The 27,270-nt window shown below is 43.7% G+C and overlaps 3 protein-coding genes across 6 annotated transcripts; all 3 read right to left on the reverse strand.

Annotated features, from left to right (window-relative positions):
• Nucleotides 1-238: 238 nt before the first annotated feature.
• On the reverse strand, nucleotides 239-4,692 carry LOC127390011 (double-headed protease inhibitor, submandibular gland-like). Its single transcript, XM_051631131.1, has 8 exons — nucleotides 4,381-4,692; nucleotides 3,861-3,883; nucleotides 3,164-3,297; nucleotides 2,866-2,914; nucleotides 1,882-2,009; nucleotides 1,705-1,750; nucleotides 899-1,029; nucleotides 239-417 (listed from the first exon to the last, which is right to left on the reverse strand). Exons 1-8 carry the CDS (start codon nucleotides 4,436-4,438, stop codon nucleotides 372-374), a joined length of 615 nt encoding a protein of 204 aa, XP_051487091.1. The 5' UTR covers nucleotides 4,439-4,692; the 3' UTR covers nucleotides 239-371.
• A 5,713-nt stretch (nucleotides 4,693-10,405) lies between these two features.
• On the reverse strand, nucleotides 10,406-12,459 carry LOC127390028 (ovomucoid-like). The gene is made up of 4 exons (XM_051631150.1): nucleotides 12,400-12,459; nucleotides 11,539-11,555; nucleotides 10,995-11,110; nucleotides 10,406-10,535 (listed from the first exon to the last, which is right to left on the reverse strand). The coding sequence occupies exons 1-4, from the start codon at nucleotides 12,452-12,454 to the stop codon at nucleotides 10,490-10,492; spliced, it is 234 nt and encodes a 77-aa protein (XP_051487110.1). The 5' UTR covers nucleotides 12,455-12,459; the 3' UTR covers nucleotides 10,406-10,489.
• Nucleotides 12,460-14,076: 1,617 nt separating this feature from the next.
• On the reverse strand, nucleotides 14,077-26,408 carry LOC127389976 (ovomucoid-like). 4 transcript variants are annotated; one of them, XM_051631068.1, is made up of 10 exons: nucleotides 26,222-26,408; nucleotides 23,428-23,551; nucleotides 19,411-19,537; nucleotides 18,383-18,402; nucleotides 17,476-17,612; nucleotides 16,907-16,964; nucleotides 16,489-16,622; nucleotides 15,835-15,895; nucleotides 14,712-14,821; nucleotides 14,077-14,258 (listed from the first exon to the last, which is right to left on the reverse strand). In XM_051631068.1, exons 3-10 carry the CDS (start codon nucleotides 19,463-19,465, stop codon nucleotides 14,213-14,215), a joined length of 621 nt encoding a protein of 206 aa, XP_051487028.1. In that variant the 5' UTR covers nucleotides 19,466-19,537; nucleotides 23,428-23,551; nucleotides 26,222-26,408; the 3' UTR covers nucleotides 14,077-14,212. The 4 variants fall into 4 exon arrangements, with proteins under 4 accessions (XP_051487028.1, XP_051487030.1, XP_051487029.1 ...); XM_051631070.1 differs by lacking the exon at nucleotides 26,222-26,408 and adding an exon at nucleotides 23,839-23,886; XM_051631069.1 differs by lacking the exon at nucleotides 23,428-23,551.
• Nucleotides 26,409-27,270: the final 862 nt, after the last annotated feature.

Consider the following 27,270-nt stretch of genomic DNA (forward strand, 5'->3'; position numbering starts at 1 on the left):
GGAAAGTGGTAGTATTTCATAGCTGGTTTCTCTTCTGATGGTTTGGTATGGAGTGACGTACTCTCGTGAGGGCTTGGGCTGGTGAGTGATGATTGTTACACTTTGCTCTTTGTTGTGGTTTATTTCACAACTTCTCCTGCCTGACAGATAAGCACCTAAAAGCCTGAAGACCATCACCTCTGCCCTGAGAAAAAAAACAAACCCAGAAAGCCAACCCCAAAAACTAGTCCATGGCAAAGACAGTGGCTGCATTTAGTTTATTGATCAATCAAAGCAGAGACCAATGTGGAACAGGTGAGGGAGCAGGGAAGAGCATGTTTGATTCAGGATTTGTAAGGGAAAAGTCAGTGTGCCAGGTACAGTTCCAGGGCTCAGCACTGGCCACGGTGTCTGAGGAACAGACTTCCACGGCTGCGGCTGTGGAGAAAGAGAGAAACCAAAATTATGGACATGGATCTCAGTTTTACAGTCTAACTTTACCCAAATGAGCCAATGCTTCACACTCTCCAATTTACAAAGTACTTCATGTTTCACCTCTTTCCTGATTCCCCAGATTACTTGTTTTCTTACATGAAAGAGATTTAGGACAAACCCCACAATTTTGGTCAATTCCTACTGTCACAGTGTAAATCACTCTGACAGGGAGGGAGTCAGCAATGCTATGAGCCTGCAAATGGGGATCTGGATTTAATTGCAAGGGAAGGAAAAGACTCACTAGAGCTTAAGATTCCCAGTGCCTAGGGGGTGACAGGAATGAGTGTCAGGAGAGGAACGTGGAGCAGGGATGGTCTTACAAAGAGGCTAACATGAGCTCTGGGGCTTCCAAATCAGCTGCCACCAATGTGGGTGTGTTCCAGCTCCTCGGGTTTCACAGCTGTGTGGTGGGCTCCATACTTACGAAACTGCGTTGCAAAACTGGCACTTGTTTCCATAAGTTCTGCCGTCAGAGCCGCAAAGGGGGTCGAATTCAGAGGTGCAGACGAGGTTGCTGAAACCCTTCTGTTGGGTGTCACCACAGTCAATCTGCTCCTAATAGTGGAACAACAACAGGTTTTAAAGCTTTTGTTCCCTGTGTTTTTCTACAAGAGTGCTTTTTGTTTATTTAATGTTTATGATATGGCAAAGCATAAAAGCGTTTTTCAGGTGCAGAGCTCTGTTGTTCTAGGGACTGCAAACTCAAGAGCAGAGAAAATGCTTGTCTGGAGCAGCCTGAAGCAGGGAGAAAAATCTAATAAATACTACTACAAATAGTGAAATCACCATGCTGGTGTTTCCAGGATGGGCCTCCAACTGGCTGCTCTGCTCTTGTTCCTCAGGCTGGCAGAGGCATGCATGCAAGCCACACTGTAGTTCCCACCCAAGGTGTCACCACCATGAACAGTGCTGGCTGCATTTGAGCCCCAGCTCTCCTGCAGAAGGGATTAGGCAGCATCTCTTGTGCAGCCCCCTCCCCAATAAATAAAGGTCTCAGCACTTGCTGACTGCCACCCTCTCAGGTCAGAGAGGGGACTGCATATCTGAGTCACAGATTTGGTTCAATACCCTTTGACCCAGGCACACTTTAACTATTTTCCTCAAATCATATTTAAAAGCCAAATACACCAGGATGCTGCAGGCCTTTCTATCACTTAGTTGTAATTCAGTCAATTTGTGTTGCAAAATGTACTGCAGCAGCAGCTGAGAGTGCAGATTTCTGTGCTTTACCTGGAAGCATTCTCCATAGCTGCGCAGGTTGACTTCCAGACCGTTCCTTTGGGAAGAAAGCAGAGAATGAATGAGCACAGCAGCTTCACTAGTCAAACTACCTCATTGCACTCCAAATACCAACACAAGCGCCCACTGCTTCAGCAGCCCCTCCCATGACCCAGCTCCTTCACTTACGCCACAGCACTGCAGAAGCTGCACTTGTTTCTGTAGGTGATGCCGTCAGTGCCGCAGATGGGGCTGTAGTCCATGGTGCAGGGGACCGCTTGTCCACTGCTTGATTTCAGGAAGCCAGTACAGTCAACCTGAAACAGTCACAGAACAACTCTTTAACCTCTGCTCTTCCTCTCCCCAGAGCTGTGAGGAGAGAGCAGCTTCCAGACCCAGCGTGGTGGAAAGAGCACAGTTTAAATCCTGCACATGGGTACAGTACCATCCTGGAGCATCTGTTTTTTCCTGTCCTGAAGTGGGCTTCTTCCTTACTATCTTGGGGATTTTAACCATGAATGACACCATGAGGGATCTTTGCCCAAAATGCCCTGTGCAGCAGCAAATTTAGCTGCAAAATGCCAGTGCTGCTTGAAAATGGAGTTTACACTCACCTCAGTGTTTCTGCAGTTACTCTGAGTGTGCTGAAGTGGAACTTAGTGTGTTATGTTAAATTGCACAGCCAAAGTGTTCTTTACTTTCTTTCTCTAAACTAAAAATAGAGATACTTATCCACTTCATGGTAGCTCCCTGTCTGGATAAACAAACTTTATGATAAATGTTTTGATAGAATCGTTTTTTCTGTTACAAAATTACAATTTAGTCAATATCCAAACTTCCTCTGGGAATTTCTTAGCTTCAATAAAGCCTCTACAAAGTCTAAAGAGAAGTGCTTTGATAACGCTGAAGAACTATTGAAACAAAAAATTTTCTTTCTTAAGTCTGGTGTTACACACACGATAAGACTTTAAAACTCACTGGTTCTAACTGTTGAAACAAAATTTAAAAATAATAATTCTTGCAAATCTGAAATTTTTCATTTTCATTCCATTTCTGACAGTTTAAAACTGTGTGGGTTCAATACAGAGCTGATGCTAGGTGAGGTTTCTGTCTAGCTCTCTGCCATCTTTTCACCCAGCACCGCCCAGCGCGGCAGGAGATCTCAGGCCATACCTTGACACATCTGCCATCGTGCTTCTTGTCAATGTTACGGTTGCGAGTGCTGGGAGAGAGAAGGAAAAGAAGGATTAATCTGATGATACCATGTAGTCATCTCACTCATTAAGTCTCTCCACTTGGAAAGCCCCAGTAATTAATTAGATTCAGGAGATTTGACACAGAAGACAGAGGGCATTAGGGAAGACAGAAACTCATGAAAAATCTAGTCCACCCCACGATTAGTCACAATCCCAAAGGCTTTTCTGTGCTGCTTGAACTGGCATTGTGGGTAACCAGGAGACCTTATACTCACAAGATTTCCCTGCAGAGGGTGCACTCGTTGGGGTAGGTCTTGCCATCAGTTCCACAGACAGGGCTGTAGTCGCGGGGACAGGCAACCTGCAGTTGCGGGGTTTTTCCGGATGTCAGGAACATGCCGCAGGAGGCCTGTGGAAAAAGACTCATGATGTTTCCAAGTGGAGACAAGAGTGTGCTTGTGTTAATCCTGTTTTCACTGCCTTGGGAGACTACTGTTGGTCATTTTTTGTTTTCTATCTTTCTTCCATGGCAAAGGAGAGAGGGAATAAAATACGCCATGTTTCCTACAGCAATCAAAAGCACCTTTTTGCCATCAGGACTTTCAGTACCTGTAGCAAGAATTGTGGGCAAAAATTATCATTCCTTGGGGAATCGGGACAGGGAAGATATTTAGACAGTAATGCAATAGTTGTATAGATTTTCTGCTGGCACTCTGTGCTGTGCTGGCTCTCATTCTACATTCGCTATCTTTTTTATCATCAACGTGGTAAGTTATCATCTTTCTCTGACAAGGGTATTTTCTTATTTAGGGAAAAGGAGGTGGTAGAATACTTAGGGGCATTTTTCCTTCTTCCTTTCCTGCTCTCTCTGCTTTTTTTCCTCCCTCAAGCCTTCCCTGGGATACAGTGTGAGTATGAATTATTCATCTAGACTTAGAAATCAAGTCTAAATGACAAAGATCTACTACTCACCCGTCTCTGAGCAACAGCAATGTCTACAAAAAAAACAGAGATTATAAAATTAAAAAAATAAATGTACAACATCCTTGAATAAAATTCCTTTGGAATCATAATTTCCTAACAGAATGACTAAATACACTTTCTCATTACTGACAAGTGATAGTTTTCCCCAATTTTTAATCTACTCCAAGTAAGCAAGTAGTTATATACTAAGATTAAAGAAATCAATGACTTGTGAAACCAGAAATTTTGACTCACTAAAGAAGAAATAGGACATAAACTTTTCTCATTTTGCTGCACTATTATCCTCACCAAGGCTCATAAGCTTAAATCAGACAAATGCATCCTACCAATCTATGACATTTATCTGCACAAGGACAAAGCTCATTAAAAGGGAGCTCAAGTATTCCTATATCATCACATATTCAAAAGGCTGAACTATATGAAGTTATATAGTTGCTATATAATATATAAAGGCAAAGGTTCAGAAGGACAAGAGGTAATAGCACAGACTGTAATGAAAGCAACTTACCAGCAAGGCAGCTGAGAAGCATAAGCCCAAGAAGGGCAAAGCTTCCTGTGGTCTTCATAGTGGAGATGGTTGTAGAGTCTGTTGCTTGCAAAGCTGTTGCTGGGGAGGTTGGTAGATGGTTCTCAGCCTTCTCTCTCTGCTCTATATATATACATCTCTCCGACCACGTGAAGTCATGTCATGAAGTAATTATTTGCTCTGTAAACTAGGAAAACTGTATTGATTATTGAGCTGAGCCAAAATACTTGTTTGTTGGAGAGATGTCCAGAAGAACTAAAGAAAAATGTGAGCTACACCCAGCTTGTTAACAAAGGAGCCCTGCTGTACAATGAGTGATTTGTACTTTCCAAACAAGAGCACTGTCTCAACAGTAGACGTTGTGAAATTACGTATGGAAGTTGGTAAAGGGAAAAAAAGCTAAACCATTTATTGAAAGCTTTTGAAATTGTGCATTCCTTATTACATACTTTGGATGGTATTGGGGCTCCAGGTGACATGCATGGTACACCAGAGTGAGGGAACAACAGCACGGGAGACTTTAAGCTTTTACAGACAAAAATCTAGGGTTTGGCAGGCATCAGTGTACCTTAAAGATGCTCAGGGCTCAATGAATCTCTCCACACTCTCTCCTGTAGTTTTCTGGTACACTGGATCTCTCACTGGCAGGAAAGAAACAGTTATCACGACAGGAAAGCATTACCATGAAGATGATCAGAGGGCTGGAGCACCTCTCTTATGAAGACAGGCTGAGAGAGTTGGGGTTTTTCAGCCTGAAGAACAGAAGACCTTACAAGTACCTGAAAGGCCTATAGGAAAGCAGGGGAAGGACTTTTTACAAGGGTCTGTAGTATTAGGATGAGGGGCAAAGTTTTAAGCTGAAACAGGGTAGATTTAGATTAGATATTAAGAAGGAATTGTTCACTATGAGGGTAGTAAGACACTGGAACATGTTACCCACAGAAGCTTTGGGTGCCCCATTCCTGGAAATGTTCAAGGCCAGATTGGATGGGCCCTGGAGCAACCTGGTCTGGTGGAAGGTGTCCCTGACCATGGCAAGGGGGTTTGGAACTAGATCATTTTAAGGTTCTGTCCAACCCAAACCATTCTGTGATTCTATGATTCAGAAGTTTATAAGACATTTCTATGTAAGAGCAAGAGTTATTCATCTATCAGCAATGGGCATGAGTCTGATTAAGAAATTATGAGGATGAGTAGCCTTGAATCTGGACTGGGATAATGTTTCTTCTTACTGGGAAGTAAGTTGTGGTCTGTGCAGGTGAAATGGGTTTCATAATACCAAAGACATTCAAGAAAAGTTTGTAGCAGCTGCAAACGGAAGTCTCCTCTTTTACCCCCTCTATTATATGGCATTAAATTTAGAGTGTCAGCTGAAAGTCATGTTTTAGGGAACATAAGCGAAAAATAATTTGCTAGGCTCTGTTAAGTGGTTCAACTCTATCGCAAATGGAAAAACAAATAAGGAATATTGCATAAAAATAATACATTTTTGATTTAAGGTAGTCACGGAAGGAAGTGAGGGACAGAACATGTTTCTGCTCTAGAAGAACCTTGATTCATATATGTGGCTTAAAGGCAGCAGGAGTTTTAAATAGAAAATCATAATTGTTTTCCTTATTATCCTGGGAGATGTTCAAGCCTGGGCATGGGCAGATAAATCATTAAAATGTAGCTGAAAGTGTAAGGGTAGTCATAGAATAGAGCCTGCAGGATTTGGCCTGTTCATATCAATGAAATCATTTGCCTGAAAAATAAATGAGTAATGCTATTTGGATCTCATTCACAAATATCAGACATTGAAGGGTTCCTTTGAAAGCTGTTTCTGTTGCGTTCTTAGCATCCTGAGTGACTTACCTTTCATATTCCTTAAACTGATTGTGAGCTTGTTTGGAAGGGAAGTCACAGAAGCATTAATATTGATTATTCTCCATGGGCAGGAATGCCAAAGATTGAAAACAAAGTTTCCTCAGAGCTTGCACCAGGTGCTGGTGGACATGGCACTTACTGACTCTTTGATGGTTTGTGATGCTACAGGAATGTGGTCTGTCTCCTCTTCAGCCCTGCAACCCAAGCTTCTCTGTATCCACCTCCAGATCTGAGATCCCCCAGTTACCACAAACTGCTGCTTCTCCAGCTACCTCTCCTGCCAGGCTGAAAGAACCCTGGCCGCTCAGGAGCCGTTGTGCATAGCAGGGTGTCTGCTTGGGAGAGGCATCACTTTCATGTTTGGCCAACACCTGCCCTTTAATTAAGCAGATCCGCTGGCGAGATCCCCCTCTGATCCACATGCTGCTTCTGAGGGCCTGGGTAGCCAGCCAGGGCTGCTCCAAAAGCAGCTCTTTTCCTCCTCTTTTTCCATGTCTGCCACTTCACAGGGCAGCAAAGAGAAAAAGAGAAGCTAGGAAAGAGTCTTGCTGCAGGGTCTTTAATAAAGGGTGGGAGATAATTAGTAGCAGTTGGGGCAGGGCAGTGAGAGGTGCTGGGTGAGGTATGACCTGGGGTTGCACGAGGAACTCCGTTAATGAGAACCAGAGGGAATAGGGCAGAAGTAATTGCAGGGCAGCAGATGGTTGAAAACAGGCATTAGGAGCAATCAAAAACAACTGTCTCCATGGATTTGGAAGAGTGAGCTTTGGGAAATGCCATACACATGTTGTAAATGGGAAAGGCAAAGTGATTCACGTATCAAAATCCCTCTGTGATATTCAAGAGTCTCATCATGGTGGACTCAGTAAAGTGACTTTGGTCATAGGCTTATTTTAATGTTTCTACAGATTTAAGATCCATAGAAAAAATAAAACTTTTCCTGCTGTAAGTTCTTAGAGGGCAAGCACTCAAAAAGATTATGGTCACATAAATAGTGTAAACATTGGTAGTCATGTAATGGATCCTCTTCTATTAAGGTAAATTTCCATAACTCTGGAAATTCTACTCAGTTTCTATTTCAGCACTTTCTTCCCAGTGCAGTGACACTTTCCTGGGAATCTTTTTCTCTGGCCTTGAGACTCCCTATTTCAAGCAAGCCTGTAATCTACCATGACATAAAAAAGCCTTGATTTATCTTCCCTGCTTTACTTTAAAACATGCCACAGGCTTCACCTGGCTACAAAGAGAAATAATACATCTTAATTTTTTTGAAAAAACCCACCCTAGGTGGATGTGTGCATGCAAGACCAGGTGCTGTTATTCCAGCAGGGGAATCGCTGCCTTTGCTCCCATATCCTGCTGTCACACACCCCACTGTAATCAAGAAGAAAATGTCACCATGGTTTATGCTACTGCAGAGACAAATGCAATGTACATTTATTTCCCATTGACCAGCGATGTGTCACATTGCAGGAGCTCCCAAAATAGGTTGCTGTTCCCAGACCTCTGCACATGGGGGCAGAACTGGATCTTCTATGAGAACATGGATTCAATGCACAGCAAGCAAAGCCCCTGCTCTAAGCCGCATTCATCTAATATTTCTCCTTGTAGTTCAGCTATCTGATTGCTGCCTGCATATCTCCAGTCCTTTAAGCATAGATGATATCACAGGCAAGAGTGTCTGAAATAATTTGACTGTCTGGGAGCTGCATACTAACAGCAAAAGGATGAGGATCTAGCCCCTCAGCTCCGAATCCCTCAGTGAATCTTAGTTCTGCCTTGCTGCAGTAGCTCTGACACAGCCAGCCCCCAAAAACAACATCTCCAAATAATTTTCTTTTAAAATATAATTTTATTTTTCTCCTCATCAGTGGTAACAAAACATTTCTCCTGAATGAAACCTCAGAGAGAAGCTGCATTAACAGAAAGGTCTCAATTGGCCTGAGGTACGTTTTGGCTAGTGACAAGTAGAACAATACACCAAAACAGAAGCATTGATATAAAATAGAGCAGAACAAAATAACTACATGCAACGTGTTAATCAGATTTGGGGGTAATTGAATGGCATTTCCTAAATTCACAAACATCAGATAACAACATAAAGTGCCAAGGTGCCGCTTAACAAATTGTATCATAAAATACCTCGGGGGGCAGACAACATTTTCTGCCTTGAAATTCCTGGAGGGAGAGTTAGATTAATAATGGAGAGAGGATTTTTTGTAGTTGTGGAAGAATTTTATTGAGCAGCAACAACAAAAAATTATTTCCAACTAAGTGCTCACAAAAGAGTGTGGTCTTTATTTCCATCCTAAGAAGCTGCCCCCTTGGGCAGGGGGCCAGGGGTGCCACTGAGGTCCTTCTCTGCCCTCAGTTCCTCCTGAGTAATACTGCATAACTCTGCATCAGGATGGAGAATTTGTCCCCTTTCATTTCTACTGACAGTTCCCCCTCAATTGCCCAGTGGATCTTCCAGTTTAGTGGACAATGCTCCTGGAAGATGACCTGAGGACCACCTGAGCAAGATTAGGAGCTCTTTTTGTCTCCAAGCTTGGCTCTGCTTAGCTCCTGGGGGCCATCCTCCTTCCTTCTGCCTCCCCAGGAAATAAAACAAGTGTTGGAGCTGGCTTACCCCTGGAGGGATTTAAAAAAACCTGTAGATGTGGTGTTTAGGGACACAGGTTTATGGTGGACATGGCAGTGCTGGGTTAATGGCTGAACTTGATGATCTTAAAGGTCTTTTCCAACCAAAATAATTCTATTCTCTTGCCTCCAATTCCCTTGCTCAGTGAAGGGGGACAAGGAGGGTGAAGCCCCTGAGCCACACACTCCAGCAGTACCTCCCAGAGCCTAGATTTGTCTTGGTCCTGGGAAATCACATCTGACACTCAAATAAGTTCCTGCACACATGCCTGCCTCTCACAGGAGGGACATTCCAGGCTTGGGAAGGGACTTAGCACTAACTGGCTGCGAAGAGCCATGTCTTTTAGATATAAATTGTCTACCTTTGAAGGGCTGCTCTCTCCAGTCTCTACAAAGTGTCACATTGTCACTTAAGATCATTAACTATTTGACTGTGAGACTGCTGCCTGCACAGCACGCCACACTGCCAGCACTTCACTGTTAATGAATAATAAATTAACACTATGACTCTGAGCCCTTCCTTTCATCAGCCGAGATGTCCAGAGGCCGAAGAATCTCAAAGGATCCTCCACAAGCAACCAGTTGGTGTAATTACCTACAAGCAGCTAAGTGGTGGGTGAGGTGCAGAAACAGGCTGTGGCAGGGACTGCTAGCAGTCCTCCCAACACCAGGTCTGTTGTGACTGACTGCCCACTGGTTTTCTGCAACAACCCCCAGTGATAAATGTTGCAAAAACAAATGTGGGCAGCCAGGTATCTGCCTGCCCAGAGAAAACATCCCATCATGTTGCTTTGGGAAGCAGAGTGGATTGCAAATAGGCTTCTCTCACTTAAAGGTGAGTTTCCAGTCCTTCTTGCAAGGTGAAGATGTGCAACTGGGAAACATCCCTTCTTCACCACTTCTCTTGTGGACATAAGAAATTCAGGCTAACCCTAGAAGCTAAAACAGAGCTCAGCAGCCCCCAGTGCCAGCAACACCTGCACCAGTGTGGCTTTTGCAAAGCAGCCACAAAACACCCTCCACAGCAGCAACCTCAGGCCTGTCTCAGATTATGTGTATGTTGAGGTTTTCTTGGGGCCTCTCCGTGCTGCCAAAATCTCCATGGAGTAACACAGGGGTGGGGCAGCAGGTACTTGACAACAGAGGTTGGGGGGGCAGGCAGCTCCTCTCACCCAATCACAGTGTCTGTGCAAGGTGCCCTTAGAGGACTAAATCGAAGGGAATATTGCACCAGGATGCATCTCCAGAACTGGTTTTCCTTTGTAGTCAGGTGCCCTAAAGATCTATCCATTGTTTTCATGGTTAGGGTTGGTTTATCTGTAGATCAGAACAATGTATTCCCTCTCCCTGTAATTTGCCCATTAATACTTGCACCCCAGAATTGTTGCAGTGACCTAACCATGCAACTTCCTAGGTAAAACGTGAATGAGACATATTATTAAAACAAGACATAGATGCTGATGGCTTTTTTTATTAAGCAGAGGTTACAAGATGCATCAGGAACTCTTGAGCTTCGGGACAAGGCTTTAGGGGAGCATTTGCCATGGGGAGCATCGCCAGGACAGACTGAAGGCTGAATGAGAAGTTAACATGCTGAAAGAGCTCTCAGGCGAAGAGTCCGACGGCTTCTCCTGCAGAGAAAGAAAACTGTCCCTGAGAGGCAGAACATTTGGGCTCTTACTGTGTGCCTGTCTCTCCCTCTGGTGAAGGATAGATCATAGAGGAACTTAATCAAAACAGAAAACTTCTGAACAGTATTTCAGATGTTTCCTTTTATTACTGACATCCAAAGACAAGATAAAGGCTTGATTTAGAGGAAGAACAAATAGTCTGTAGAGCTTATTTGGCAGAAGAAAGTTCTCAGCAATTACATAACAGGGAAATAAAGAACTCTACTAATTATTACCTATTTATACCCGAAAGAAATTCCTGGCAAATTATCCCAATAAAAAACTGACTCATGCTAGCAACAGAACAGGCAAACATACAAATAAAAGAATTTCACTTCTACAACCCATCTCCAAGAGTGATTAGTTTAACCTGAGTTAGTTCACCATTGAATTAGTGAAGAGATTTCTTTTCATACGTACAGGAACGCGTTGCAGAACATGCATTTGTTGGCATATGTTACACCATCGGAGCCGCAGTGTGGGTTGTACTCCATAGTACACATGGGTCTGGGAACCAAGAAGCCACGGCAGTATTCCTGCAGGTAGAGGCAATGTAGGTTCACAAAAAAAAGAAAGGTGACATTAGGAGATGCACCCCCCTCTCCCCTGCCTCCTCCCTGGGCACCACCCCAGCAGTGCCCAGAAGCAGCTGCTGAGAAACAGCTGAGGGACAGGGCAGGGTGATATGTTGCTTCCAGTGATGTAGAGCCTGTGCAACCAGCATAAATGCAGCTGCAGTAACTTTGACAATAACTTGGACATGAACTGAGTACTGCATTACTCGTTGAAATCGTCATCAGATAAAATCAGTGATTTCACCCAAAATCTCTGCAGCAAGGATTGCTCAGACAGCTGGATGACTCGGGATTTTCAAATGCTCGATCACAATGTGATTAATAAGGATTTCTGCGGAAAATGCTTTAAGGGAAGAAATGATGGAAAAATAGAAAGATCTGTCCCTTACCTGCTGTGCAACAGTAGCTGGAAAAAAAGAAAAAAGAAGGTTATATGATAAAAATGCAATTCATGGGTTTTGTTAGAGTTAAAAAAACTGTGAATGCATGCCCTGAATACACAACTTTCAATTCACTATTTGTTAGAAAATGTCTTCTTGGACAACAAGAATTTCAGGCAAAATTTTGTGCCATATTGTATCATTACAACATCAATTCTATAGTATAATTTTTTTTTAAATGAGGGTTACAGCCAAGATGGAGGAGGGTGTGCAAAACGAAAGTAGGCAAATGGATTTTGCATGGTTCAAAGTACAGAGCAGGACATGTACTCAAAGCTAAGCAAGTTATTGATGCAAACAGGGTCATAAAGCTGGCAAGTACACAGAGGCAGTGTCTTGTATGCATTACCACAATAGCTCTTAAATAAGAGGAGTATTCAGTGAGATGCAACTTTTATAAAACGTCTACAACTCTTCAGGTTCTCAAATTGCATCTCAATTCAGGATGACTACAAGAAATGTTTGCTTTCATACAGTAAAACAATTTGTGTCTCTACAACATTTCAGAGGTGAAATACTGGATGCCTGAGTCTCTGGGTTGCACCACGTACATGTCACTTCTTTCATTATGCATAAACTAGCGCTGAGAGTAGAGCTGTTCCCACAGTTGTTCTTACCCACTCAGTTCTGTTGCTAAAATATTACCCCATAAGTGATAGTCTTTGATGTCAAGTCTTTTCAACACTATCTTTCTAGGAGTAAATAAGTCCTTGTAGAATGAAGTTCTTTCCAGTCAGAAGATGCTTTTGTGGTTTTAAAGACAGCCAGAGCTTACTGAAAGGCAGAGCAGGAGGCAGGAAAGCTACTCACCTGTGATGCAGCAAAGGGCTAGAGCAAAGAGCAGAAACACACCGGCTGCCTTCATGGTGGCTGAAGTGTCTGCGTGGAGCAGTGTCTGTGTTTTGCTCAAGAAATGTAGCTTTAATTCTGCCCTCAGGTGGCAACCATGCTTATATGTAGGTGCGTATGTTTGCACGTCTGTGCATGTTTGTGCACGTTCCCATTTGGCTTAGCTACCTTTTTTCCGAAGAAACAGACTAAACTAGAAGCTTAGATACGCTAGATACACTCTGGTTGTTGTAATTTCAAGTGAATTATGTGACAGGTTCCTTCTGAAAGATCACAGAAAATTCCTGTGTGCTAAAGGCAACTACAAAAACCTAAGCAGTGACCACTGTGTGGTTTTCTGTGTGAGCACCCATCAGTTCCTGTTCACACCCAGTGCTTTTCCATGAGAAAAATGTTGAATGAATGCCTTCTAGAGTGAAAAGTTTCTATTATTTTCATGCTTCATCCCAGGAAAACATCAAGTTATAGTGAAACCAGGAAAACAGCAAACTGGGAAGGCAAGCAAGAGGTTTTCCCAGATACAGAAGGGAGATCTTGGACTGGACAAGTGATGGAGCAACTTTTGTGGGCACATGCAAAGGATTTACAATTGCTATTTCCCCTAAAAGCCATTAGCATTGTGGGTTAGGTTTGTGGTAATGGACTGATAGTCTGTTGATGACAGAACAATGTGAGACCCTAGCCTGGATCCCAGGAAAACTGAGCTCAATCTGGAAATCACTGCTTCATCCATCTGCACATCTCAGTAGAAATCCTTTGTTTTCCCACCAAAGAATCACTTTTTGGATGACCTCATTCCATCAAGGAAAACATGCACTCTCCTCCCTTTGGCTCCCAGGAGAACTGCATATGGGCGATATTAATTTTTAGAATGAATATGCCCAATTTATTTATGTTTCTCTTGTGTGGATCAAACACCCACGAATTCAATACTCCAGCAGGGGACAAAAGCAAAAGAAATTTCATGAGCAATACGCCAATGACAGGTCACACTCTCAAAAAACAGAAGGATACTTTGTCCTTAGATTGTGAAACACTGCTGAAATGCTCTTTGGGCTGGCAAAGAGTAGTATGTTATTAAAGAGAGAAGACAAGTAAGCTGGAGTAAAAAGCATCCCTAGGAGGGCATTTATCTCAAAACACTTGTAGATTTTTAAAGGATGAGTTCAAGATGAGGAAAACCTATTATTGTCTTTTGGAAGACCCGGGAAACTGAGCAGGGCCCACTCAGGTGTCTGAAAAACATAGCCAGGGATCAGCTGTTGGTGCCCACACCACCAGTCTGAACAGGTTTTACTGAAGATGCCTGCACAGGGAAAGTGCACCAGAAATACCTTGGGAGAGATCAGGTAGGGTCATCACTTCAGAGCAGTATTTCAGTGGAATTTGCAATGTCAAATGTCTAAAGGGGTCTGAACACTAGTGTAGGCTGACTGTCATTTACGTGCAAAGTCACACAGCTGTGAGGTTTATGCATCTGTGTTTAATTTTCTGCCTTTTATGATAGGGAGGGGAGCAAGATATTGTTCTTGTTATATCCCAGAGCTATGTGCACATAACCTATTCATCATGGCACCATCCTTCAACAAAACAGAAGAAAATGTTTCATGAGACAGCACATGAAACAAGAAAAAGAAACATTGCTGATTTAGTTTATTGAGAAAGAAAATCAGGAGTGAGCTGAGCTCCCCAGAGGGCGAGATGAACTGAGGTGAGATCTTTAGCTGGGATATGCCAGTGGGGATCCTGTGGTGAATTCTCTCAGCACTGATACTCAGCATTTTCCAAAACGGCTTAAAGTGAGAGTCCCATTGCTGTCCCTGAAAGTGAGGAGAGGAAAAAATTGATTAGACAGAGTCCTGCTTGCTATAATCTGTCCTTTACTTGGCTCCTAGGGAAGACATCAGACAGGACCCTGCCCAGAGCAAAAGAACTTGCAGACTCATACTCCCATTAACTATTTGATCATTAAGAAATGAGTGAAATTATTTAACTCATTCTCTAGACTGAAAGTATTTTTTTGAAACCATAATGAAACTTTAATTTTGCCTAAAAAATCCCTTCAGCTTAGTGGTCTTCAAACCATTCACACTAACAAAGCAGACTTAGCTCTTTGTATGCTCTGAGGAAATAAAAAGGAATGGTTGGCATGATGTCTGGTATTCTCTTCTGCTCCAAATGCCTAATTAACACTGGTCAGCAAACAAGAAAGTGGCAACTGTGCAAACTTGTGCCTATAGGATAACACAAATGTGGTCCATGTTTGTACATACACGACTGCATTGCAGAAGTTACACCTATTGCCATATGTTGTGCTGTCAGAGCCACAGAGGGGCATGTACTCAAGTGAGCAGACAGGTTTAGGGTAGTCACTGCAGTCAACCTGCAAAAAACCAAACAAAAACCAAACAGCTAATGTGCAGGGTATGAAGGAGTCAATAGCAGAAGGGCTTCAACCCCTAGCTACAGTGTCAGTGCTAACTATAACAATCTAACTAAAAGTAATTAAGTTCCTTGCACAATCTGATATAAACCGAGGTGTCAGTTTCTACTATGCTAGAAGAATTTAATAATATAAAAATAGATCATAATTTCCTGTTTCAAGAGATGCATATCATAAGCTGGCCACAGCACTTCTCAGCAGCAGCAGTTCACTCAGTGAGCGTGCCGTGCTCGTGATCACATTGCACCACATTCCCAATCTGGCCAGGAAATTAAATGGAAAAACACTGATGTCTGGAGAAGTGCAGGTGCTGATGCCTGTATAAGGGTCCAGTGTCTCTTCTATAGTCTTAAAACAAAAAGATCAGCACTTAGCTAGATACTGTGAGAGTGGGATTCTGTTTCATCATTCAATGGGAGCTACACTTGCTGAGAGGCAGCGTAGTGCAAAAATGCATATGGGTCCAGAAAAAGGCTGAGGATTTTCATGGAGGAGAAATCCATCAAGGCTTACTCACTAACAGAGATTGCACTCAGCTGAGGTCCATTATCTGAAAATAGCTAGAGACTGGAAGAGTAGGAATGCCATAGATACTCTACTCTTACTCTCTCCTATACGGTCCTTACAACCAGAGCATCATGGGCTTGATGGCTCATTGGTCTGACTCCAAAAGCTATTCCCTGTTCTTACTCTCAGTTCTGCCCTGATGCATTATTTCTGCTACTACTCTTTTGCTGATCCCTTCCTGTACAGTTACCATCTTCCTTTTCTGACTTCAGGACAGATAATGCACATTACATGTGGAGAAAGCAAAATCTTCTCTGTGCTGACACACAGCAGCAGTTCCATTCCTGTGGGATGCTGCTGGTCTGGGGGCTGCTGCAAACACTGGCCATGCTTCCCCTGACATCAGTGGGTCTGAGACCCCCTCCCTCATCCCACAGTTCACTTACTGCAACAATTTCCTTCTTACATTCACCGTCGAACCTCTTGCCAACACTGGCCTCAGACTCTCTGGAAAGGGAAGAGACCCACGTTAGGGAGCTCTGGGAACAACCTGCTCTGCTGAGCCCCACACCCCAGCAACGCTGACCAGCCCCGGATACAATGCCCAGGCTACAGGAAACATCCAGCTTAGGTTGTCTGCACGTGGCTCTAGATACCAGCTCAGGTGGTGCCACAGCCTGCTGGAGTGCCCTTTTACAGCATGATGTGAAGGACAAGGGAAGGTCCTGGATGCTAGAGTGCATGAGGAGCTAGGCTGTGGGACAATGTAAATACACCTTGGGTTAGGTTAGCTGCTGTGCTCTGCAAGGCAGCATGTGCTACATAGACCCTTTTCACTTAGGTAAGAGAAGCATTCTGTCCTGTGTTAGATCCCCATCCAAACCTTTGATCTCTCTGTAGGTCAAAGGCACGGTTTTCCTTCTAACCACGAAGGAAAACAGGATCTAGTTACCAGGGAAATAGGAGGGTCAAAGTCCAAGTGCCTTACAGAAAAGGCCTTGGTAGAAGTCCTGATATTCAGAAGAACAGCTGCCAGGAGTGCTAAGCACTTGTTTTCCCTCACAGGGGAGGTCTACACACCTCCTACACACGGTACTCACAGGCTACGGGCACAGAGCAGGCACTCGTTGTCGTAGGTGACCCCATCCGTACCACAGACAGGGGAGAGGATTTTCTCACAGAGCACCAAAACTTTGCCTTCCTCTGTTGTGTTGGGATATCGACTGCAGTCCACCTGTTGAGGGAACATACAGAGTGCACCAGTGAAGGATCACTTGTAGGAAACAAGTAGATCTGGAGAGTGGGGCTGTTTGGCCACCTAGGATTCCATCACAGCAGGAAAAGGCTTTTCTGTGTTTCACTGTGATGACAGTTCACTTGAAGATGACCAATGCAAGATTCTGACATCTCATATGTCCTCTTCTTTCTGTTTGAATTTTTTTCTTGGGGGAGTCAATAAATGGTTTTGGCCACTGAGATGCTGGACATGCCCCTTATTTTGCCCTTCATTTCACTTACAGGGGCAATTTCCTTGCACTCTCCATCATGGTCTTTGCTGACATTGGTTCCGTATTCTCTGGAGAGGGAAAGATAAATGTTAGGAAGTTCAGCAAAGAAGTTTTGTTACATCAGAGGTCCTGGAAATATGTAACTAATACATGACAAAGCTGACTCTCTACCAGCCAGGCTTATATATATTTTTGAGAAGGTAATGCCATCCTCCCTGGCCAGCTAGCACTAAGTGGTCAGCAGGGATGTAAAGACCTTGAGAGCTTTAGGACCATTTTGGGCAGTTCAGAGCAGAGCATCTCTCCACCCATTTGCTCTCCTTTGCTCTGATGAGGTGTACCCTGGGGACTGTCATCTGGTTGATCCTTGAGCTAGAGAAGAAAAAGCTGAATTAATCACAGCAGCAAGAGACACAGTGACTAAAGTGATGTCTAGGCAACAGAGTGCCATGCAGCGATATCCAAGCTCAGTTTGAAGGAATTGGCCCAAATGACATATGACAGATCACTGTTTGTTGAAAAGAGGTGGTGACAAGAGTCCTAAGCACTGCTGCTGGAGATCTCCCAGGGAGCACATACATGTTGTAGGCACAGAGCAGGCACTCATTGCTGTAGGTGACTCCATCAGAACCACAGATGGGGCTGAGGGTCTCGGTGCAGACTACCACCTCTCTGCCTTCCTCACTTGTAGTGTTGGGATACGTACTGCAGTCCACCTGCCAAAGGAGCATACAGCAACAGGGTGGAGAAGACATTTTAGATTCACAACTCTCATTTTGCATGAGATACTAACCAGATAAAACCTGCAGGGGTTTTTTCTCTACCACAGCACAAACTCGTGTTGGTGGGTCAAGCTGGTAGCAGTTGAATCCATCCTGCAGAGCCCTCCCCACATAGCAGGAGAGAAGGAGGAGGAGACAGCTACAGCCAGGAAGCCCCCTAGATCTACCCCCAGATGGGGTAAATCAGTAGGGGTCTCTCACACTCACTTGACATCATTTTACAAGGGCTATCCATTGGTACTTCATTCTCATATTCTTGTGGCATTTTTGTTATTACTCTTTCATTCTCAACTCACTGATCAAGTTGACCTGGTGTGTGGAAGCTGGAGCATCTCACAGTGTTTTATTCTTTCAGTAGGTTGCCTTCAAATAGGTTCTGATACCAGTCTGTTGCTATCAGTTTAGAGCCAGTCATATAAGACCAGCTTAAAGCTTAGACCAGTTTAAATTTGGTGAAAAATAAATTAATCCAGAAATTTTGTATCATTACCACTACTACATTATTAATATACAGAATAGATGTAGAGCAAGAACAGTATAATTTACTGTTTTACATAGTAGAACCTGATTACAGTGACACTGATTTAATATTAGGTGAAAAACAGCTAATCATCTACAGGCCTCAGGTCTTTCCTGTTCCTCTGGTTCTGGCTTTGCTAGGCCACATACTCAAGAAAAGTGTGAGAAAGAAATCGTCCACTCACCTCAACCCCAAAGGCAGTATCTGGAAAAGAAAAGAGAGGCAGAAAGTGTGAAACAAAGCCAACATGATAAGACCTCAGCTAAAGCTGGTTGTAAAATTCCTCTACGCAAGACTAAACGGAATGATTTCCAGTGATTGGTTTCCTGAACTAGATAAACTATGTAAGAAATGTATTTTATTTTTTTTCTGAGTTGATAAAGTGTAATAGTGCTGCTTATTACTGGCTGTGATGAAACATGTTTTTGAACAGTTTTGTTGTTTTGGGTTTTTTTAAATTTTGAGATAGGTAGACTAATTAATTGAAAATAGAATAGCTTTTCCTTCCTTATCTTTTTTAGACATCCATTTTGACCCTAAAGAGGTGCTGTTACGCATCTGAAAAGAAACCTGAGTCAATACAGATAAATATAAATGCAAATAGTCACCTACAGGATAAGCAAACATACAGCATCTGTTGTCAGCAATATGCATTGTAAAGCAGCTGAGTGGGAAAAAAAAAAATTGTCTTTGACTTTGTAACTTCGTCAGATGTAAATACACAGCAAGAACATCAGACTCTGGCTTATTTTCATCTCTTGTTTCTCCATTAACAGCAAAAGCATTGCAGGAAATTTGCCAGGCTGCTGCACAGAACTTGCTTGTGCCATTACATTATTTTCATAACTAGTTAGCAGAGGTCTGACCATCTCCTTACGGCCTTGTGTCAAGTGTTTTTCCATTTGTTGCAATGGTACAAACAGCAACAACAAGTGTAAGCAGTGTATAACTGTTAAAACAACAGTATAAATAATGTAACAGCACCAGTTACCAACACAGAACTCCAATTTGCAGTTGTTTGTACATACAACACACAACCAGCTACAAACAGTGATCCAATTAAGACCATCCTGAAATCTGCTCCTGCATCCTGTGTGTTGCTAATGTACCCAGGCAGAAGCAGATTTTTCTCTTTGAAGCCACCATCCCATCCTTGTAAAGATAGGCAGGACTCAGACATGAAGCATCTGCAGCATCTGGAGAGTTACTCACCCGGGACGCAGCAAAGCGCGAAGGAGAGGAGCACGAAAACACCTGCTGTGGTCATGGTGGAAGGATTTCCTGAGTCTGCAGGCTGCCTGCTCCTGCTCTGCTCATGAGATGGTGTCTCCAAGGCTGACTACAAATATATACAAATGCAGTGTCTAAACTGTTCAACTGTAACATAAAACAACCAACAGAATCTGTCACTGGTACAATGAGGCTGGTAATATTTATTGAGGTCTTGACTTTCAGGTAATGGCCTGAGTCTGCTAGGCAATTGATTTTGGCTGGGCATCTGGTTAATAGCTTGAGACAAGTATCACATGTTCTCAGTGGTCAAAACCAAACAAACAGCTTTTTAGACAAAAGGAACCTCTTTAGGATTCTAGCAGAAACACAAGGAGCATAAAATACTGAGGGATGTAAACAGCAGGTCCTTCCTTCATCTCCTCAGAGCCACATGTCCCATCAGGGAGCAGCTTCAGCAGAGTGTGCCATGCTATCCTGCATGCAGATCGGGCTGAGCAGCTCTGTTTTCCTTTCTGGTTTGGAGGGTTGTGGGGTTTTTTTTTCATATTTCCAGATATTCACCACTAGGTATGAACATGGGCCAGGTGTCACTTCGTTGGGCGAGTCTGGCAGGACTGTGCCTACTCAATAAAGCTAATGGTATTTAGCACTGGTTTGATTTTAAAAAGGGGTCTTCTTGACAGGTGCACTGCCTGGGTTAGAAGAGCCCAGTAAGAGACTTGTAACAAGTTAAATCCTGTCAAACACCACTAAAAATGTCACTTGAACCTTATCAGCAGGGAGCACTTATTTACAGACCCAGTCACAGTTAAACACCAATTCAACCAATTCAAAATGTTCCGCCAAGCCACCTTAAGAACAAATGACACTGAAGATTTGGGAACCTATTTACCTAGTACCAGCTATGCTTGAAAGCACAGTAGCTCCTTTCCCTCCACAGATATTTTAGAAAATGATACTTAAAACATAGAGCCCATCACAATTGCCCTGTCTTGCACCTCCAGCCCTTGTACCATCTCCAAGTTGCTCCTTCCTCAGAGGAGGTCTGAAGGAGGCTGAAATAATCAAAAGTTAGCACGAGCAATTGTGTTGGTGTCTGACACATCACAGTGGTCCAAAGGATATCCTTTGATCCTTAAATGTGGAAGTTGCACTGTAGTAGTGCATGGAATCCCCTACCCTGGGCCCTGGCATGTAATCAAGGCTGCAGCATGGCTGTGTGGATTTATAGATTACATTTTTACCTAAAAGAGATGGGTTTCTTCACAGGGAGAAGCATTAAAATAATTATGTTGCTGGGTTTCTTTCCATAAATTACAGGGAGCTTGCATGAATATTTTAGACAGATTTGGCACATCTTTGAGATGCGTTGTCCTGATGTGCCTTATGGATGGTGTTTCTGGAAGCCAGAGACTTTCCCCCTGAGCAAGGACAGCAGCATGCTGAGGCTGTTGTCACATGCCACAGTTGTGACCTCCATCAGGTCACATACAGTCCCTGCACAGTTGGAGGGAGGTACATCTTTCTGGGTCAAATCTGAACTTTGCCTCTGCCTTCTCCAGCCAGACAGCAAGGCCCCTGAGAATCATCCTGGGAGCCCTCCCAGCCCCAGCCTGGCAGCTTTTGACAGGTCCTGCCTGGTGTCCTCATGCTGCTGCTTCCTGCCCTGGATGGTGCTGTCCTCTAGTCAGGACTGACCACTCTCCTGATAGGTAGAGAGCTCCTTCCTTTCAAAGCCTGGCATGTGTTGCCTCTATGCACCAAAGAAAAAATTTCCACTGCAGCTGCTGGGTTCAGGACTGGCTCTGGCACCTACTGGCCTGGAGATTTCCTCTGACTAACACAACACCTATCTGCTGTTCTGGAGATCCATGCCTTCACTCTCTCACTGCTCATTCACAGACACACTAGAGACTCAAGTCTGAGACAATTAAGTGCTGATTGGAGAAGCCCACTCTCCCCTGAGCCTCTCAGGGACCCTTTCCAAATAAGCCACAAAAACAACACCCAGAAGTCACCAGGTTTCAGACCCGTGAACAACCTCCAGCCAAAATCCACAGCCTCCCCACCCAGAGTTACAGCTCCAGATTATCCTGCCTCTGAAAACAGTGTAGAAAAATCCCACAGCTGAGGGACAGATTGCCCAGTTCTTAGCTACTCCTGGAAGAACAGTTAGAAAGAGGATTTGGTCTGCAATCCTGCCACTGATCTTATGCTTTGATCCACTTCATTACAGGCTTCTAATCTTCAAAGTCAGATGCAGCATATGGCTAATGACCATTTGGCTGAAGGAAAATCTTTGTGTGTGCAGGAGCCAGCAGGAGGGCAGAGATCTGTAAGCAAGCAAAGGCGAGTGCCACACCTTGGGCTACCACATGCTATGGGGTCCTGACCACCAGAAAGTCTGTAGGCTAACACAAGGGCAGGATTTGGCCATTATACAACATCCTCTTTCACTTGCCCAAATTATTTCCTGGTTTGCATTTTCCGCTACAGTTTTTGCCAGTTACAGATTTTATGTTCCCCTGAAGAATCAAAACTGACGTTGGGAAATTTTCTTAGCGGATGTGCGACTTCTCGGCGTAAGTAACGTGCTGATAAATGAATAACACATTATTTAATATACTTTTCCAAACATTCCTGAGTTTTGTCACATTGTTTAATAAACAAATACTTGATGTAAAAGCGGGAAATAAGAATTAGTTGTAGCTGTTTCACCAAATTGCTTCTAATCACTCAAAAATACCTGCTAAATACAATTCAAACAGCAGTTTCCATCTTTGTCTTGCTCTTGGTCACAATGTGGCCAAGAACTATTTGTACTGAGCCACACACCTGGAAAAACTGTTATAGAACATACTGAAGATCTGCCTCTCACCTCATGCCCAAAGGCACCATTCGAACTAAGCAATTAAGCAAACAAAGTCACTGATATGATTAAAGCGTATTGATATGAAAACATATCCATGTGTTATGTGAACTTATTAAATAGAACTCGATTCAGGTAATGCCAGTGAATGCTTTCCTGAACTAATAAGACCGTGTGCTGAACTTTGTACCCTGCAGGTGAAGGCTAACGTAGTTTCACATTACTTATGCAATGAATTAAATGTCCTTGGCCCCATTGCAAGGACAAATGTTGACACATGGGAGCAAGTCCAGAAGAGGCCACAAGACTGGTCAGGGTCTGGAGCACAGGGTATTTGGGATAAGCTGAAGGAGCTGGGCTTCTTCAGCCTGGAGAAGAGGGGGCAATGGGGGAATCATGTTTGCAGCTCTGTGATGAAGCTATAGAGAAGACAGAGCTAGAGTCTTCACAGAGGTGACAGCAAAAGGATCAAAATGAGATCAAATATGAAGAATTATTCTTCACTACAAGGGTGACCAAGCAGCAGCACAGGAACCAGAGAGCTATGCATGTTCTTCCTTGGCAATACTGAAAACAAGGAGAGCCATGAGCACCCTGAGCTGACTGTGACTTTGGCCTTGCCTGGAGCAGTGGTTGGGCTAGAGACCTCTTCCAACCTGAACCATTTTGTTTATGGTACTTACATAATGCTCTCCCCTATGGATAGTTTTTATTAATGAAGGAACATAACACTTCTCCATGACCCAGGAGAGGAGCCTCAGAGTTTTCCTACAACCTATGCTAAAGGGCTACAAGCAAGTACCACAAAGAGCTCCCCACACATTTTTATGGAGGATGACCAGCAACATATACAACAAAAAGAGCAGACTATAGTAATTGTTTAAAAAAAACATCACTGAACTATTCAAATTTGGGAACATTATTAACTCTCAATCATTTCAAAGTCTCTCCACTTCTGCAGCAGCCCACATCCACTGCCATCACAACACTTGCCCAGAAGAGCATCAGCATTCAAACCTACAGCAAACTTCTCTGCACCACAGAAAATCAGCTGCCAAAATAGCAGCCATTTCACTGCTGTGCTGCAGCCTGGACCAGACACAGCAGCATCAGCTCTGAGGACATACCTTCCCTTCTCATCTCAGCAGTTTGTGCTGCATTCCAGCTCTGGGCAGCTTCTGGACGAGGAGGATGTCAGGTCAGGACTCCGCTGCACAGGGCAAGAGTTACTCACTTGAAAGCAGGAAAACACTACAATGAGCAGCAGACAAAAGGAGTCACTAAACAGCAGAACATTTGGCTGGACAGCAGCCCAGGCCATTACTCTTTGAAGTGAATATACTTCAGGGAAGGTGGTTTGGAGGTAATGCAAGAGATGTTATCCTGCAGCTGGTCAGAGGAAGAGGAAATAATTGGAGCAATCAGGTTTCCCGACACTTCAGTGATCTCAGCTGTGCATCACTGAGTGCTCGTTTCATCTTCACTGCAGCCCAAGCAGGAACAAGGAGGAGGTAACTGCATGAAAAGTTGCAGCTGACCTGAGACTGACATCAGTTCATGGCTGCCAGGCAGGAGAAACTCAATGTAGCAACTTCCCGGCTAAGGCTGGGAAAGCCTCCTTCAGGAGCTGGGGTCAGGAGAAAATCTTCTGGAGATAGAAAAAATTTTAATAACCCGATAGATTTTTATCAGCAAGACATTATTTATAGCTCAATGCACAGTTAAAATAGGATGAATGAGCATGTTCTGCGATGAAAGCAAATTGCTTTGAGGTTATATAAACCAGGGGAAGAGCTGAACACATCTCCAAAGGACAGCAGATGAGGCATTTTAAAGCTACCAGTCACCTGGCAGCACCCACAGCCCCAGAATAGCAGGGAGGTCACAGAATCACGGAATTACCAAGGCTGGAAAAGACCTTTAAGATCATCAAGTCCAGTCATGGCTGTCCCTTGGATTTCAAACAGCCACCACCGAGTATCATTGCCAAGAAAAACTTACAGGCAGAAGAAAGATATTGTAATTGACTAACTATCAGGGCTGGGAAAAGTAGTTCAATATGGTTGGGATGAACAATTGCTGCATGCTACAGAGTAGGTAGCAAAGAGGAATACAAAGGCCTCCAGGAAGATAATCTGATCCCTGGACAGCTGCATTCCAGAGCTTGTTTACAGAAGGATAAGCATCCTGGATACAACCACAGTACAAGGCTGTGGCAAGGCTGGCTGGAGAGACAGGTTACAGTTTCTCATGAAGCACAGGGATCATCTCTTCACAGTGAGCTGCCAAATCTCATTAATTTATCATAGGAACATGCCTCCAGTGCTCACTCCCCTCAGTTCTGTTTTGTAAGATTGACAGACATGCCCATAGACCACAAAGCGTTCTTGACAAGAGGGTAGTTAACTTCTGATGTTTACATTTCCCTCCCCTTGGTAAGTAACATAGCAATTGTGTATTTTGGGGAGGATTGGCTATAAGCAAGTGGTATTTTCCTTTTACGCTCATGATCAGAGATCAGGAGGACTGGAATAAAGATTTTTCTGAGCTCTAACCCGAGCAGTAGGTAACTGAGGCAGAATTTCCTTGAGTAAAAGGCCAAAGCCTGGGCTCAGGGCTCTTGTTCCAGCCCCAGGGCTGCAAGTGAGATCCCCATCGGCCCATGACTCCACAGTCCTTTCAGACAGGATCTGGGACCTGCTTCTGCCCTCCTTTGAGAGTTAGAGGCACAGAAGTTTATACACAGAAAATGACATATATGAGAAAGCAGCTGCTCCTGGAGGTGCCAGCCCATCGCTCTGCCCATTAGCTGAACCAAGAAACACTGATGTATCACATCCCCAGGCAAGGATTTCTTTCCATGTGAAAACATGGGATGAAGCAATGCAGAAGAGGAGCAAGTAGAGCAGACAAAAATGGTGTTCCCACATTTCACCTTATCAGCCAAAAACCTAGCAAAAATTCATAGGAGAAATAATGTTTGTAAAACAAAAGTGAAGGTGATTACTTTCATTTATATGAAGAAAACCAGGAACCTCTGGGGTTTGGGGTGGTTTCCTTTTTAAAAAATACCTTGTAAATAAGGCAGCAACAAGGAATTTTCTTTCTGAGGGGTAGGGTAAAACAAGCCAAGAAGGAAAATCTACTGCTCTCCCTGGTAGGAAAGAGAGAGAGAACAGGGAAAGAGACTGGTTGCATCATGGCACTGTACTTTGAACACTTGGCTGGAATAGGAGGAAAAGGATGTCAAGAGTTTCTGTAGCTGACAAACTGTTAGCATCATAATCACTGAACACTTCTTCCTTCATAGGCAGCATCAAAAGAAAGTGGAACAATGTAATTTATTCTGCAGAGTTGAGCTTTAATGAGACCACTGGCTGATTCTTTGCAGCTGCACATGGGTGAAGCACGGCTGGTGCTGACAGAAAGCAGCATGCTGCTGAATGACAGGGGTTTACTATTTCACAGGCATTGAGGTAGATACCAGAAATTCTACCAGCCCCAAACTATTGCACCAGCAAAGTATTGCAGACATTTACTTTACATGTTAACACATGCATGACAGCTGCTGTGTTCTACCTGATCTTCTGGCCCTTACATCCCCTGGTTTGGGGACTGTGCCCCATGTGCAACCTGGTAACTCTTGTCTCAGGAGAGCTGAATACACTAATACCTGCAAAGATTTTGTCTCTCTTATAGTCTTGAAACAGGCTATGATGCACTTTCTTGATGCTGTCAGTGAAGACTGTGTGTGCTTGCCTAGCAAAGAAATATTTCTGGTATTTATTTCATATTTTGCATCTTTTTACCATCCTTCTCTCCATACATTTGAATACAGCCTGTGGAAAATGGCAATATTGGGAAGCTAGCATTAAATCTCTGCCAAATAAAATGTCAACAGAAGGTACATGCATCACTCACATCCAATCGGGCGCTGCCTGCTCAGCATCCGGCTGCCATTCTTTGGGATGCTGCCACGGGCAGCACTGGGAGCTCAGGCTGCCTCTTGCTCTGCCTTCCTCCTTAGTCACCGGGGTGACTGCTGTTCCCAAGTCCCTGGGTGTCCCATGTTCTCTGCAGAAGGGATTGACTGCCATTAGAGACTGAGCATGACCGTTTTCCCAAAGAGGAACAAGTGCTGGAAATGTAAATAGAACTCCCGAATGATGCAAGCAAAGGAGAGTTCATCTGAGTTAACCACGAACAATGAAGTGGTTTTGCCATCTCTATTATAATCCTGTCAGTCAACAAACTTATGCCATCTGAATATGCTGCATCATTTGGATTTCCACTCCAGCTATTTTCTTCCTTTTTTTCTTTTTTCCTCTGCTAAATCTTCACAATTTCCCCCCAAGCACAAACAGCAAGTGAAGGGGTAGAACAGCAGGATAAATTGGAAAAGCACAGGGAGAGTCCAGGGGGTTGTCACTCAGAAAGCACATTCTGTCCATTGAACTGACACATTATAGGCATGGATCCCACGTTCATTGGTGTAAGTGAAACCATCTGTGCCACTGATCAGGTCCAGCACTTGGCCAGGGGGCCCTGACTGGCCACCCTCAGCAATGCCCCTGGGGCAGGTGCTGCAGCTAAACCTTGAAAGGAACAGAAAGGGGTGTGGAAAAAAAGAGCAGAAAGCAATACATTTCCAAACATTATGGTTTTGCTTCTATGAATGAAAAACAGGCAAGAAGCAAGACACTATGTGAATGCTCTTTGTTTGCAAATTCACAGTATGTTTAAACTTATGGGGCTGCACCTCAGCTGGTGAAAATCTGGAAAAACCTCCAAGGCTGAAGGGATGTCTGCCAGCTGGAGACAGGCTCCCTTCCACTGCTGCTTTCTGCTTTTTCATATCTCCTTGTTGATCAGAAGAGAGCACACGACCAGAGCATGGCAAAAAAAATCAAATAAAATTGTATTAAGCATCAAATTACAACAAGAGAATGAACATTTCTGAGCATGAACAG

This window comes from Apus apus, chromosome 13 (assembly GCF_020740795.1).
Source record: "Apus apus isolate bApuApu2 chromosome 13, bApuApu2.pri.cur, whole genome shotgun sequence".
Classification (NCBI taxonomy): domain Eukaryota; kingdom Metazoa; phylum Chordata; class Aves; order Apodiformes; family Apodidae; genus Apus; species Apus apus.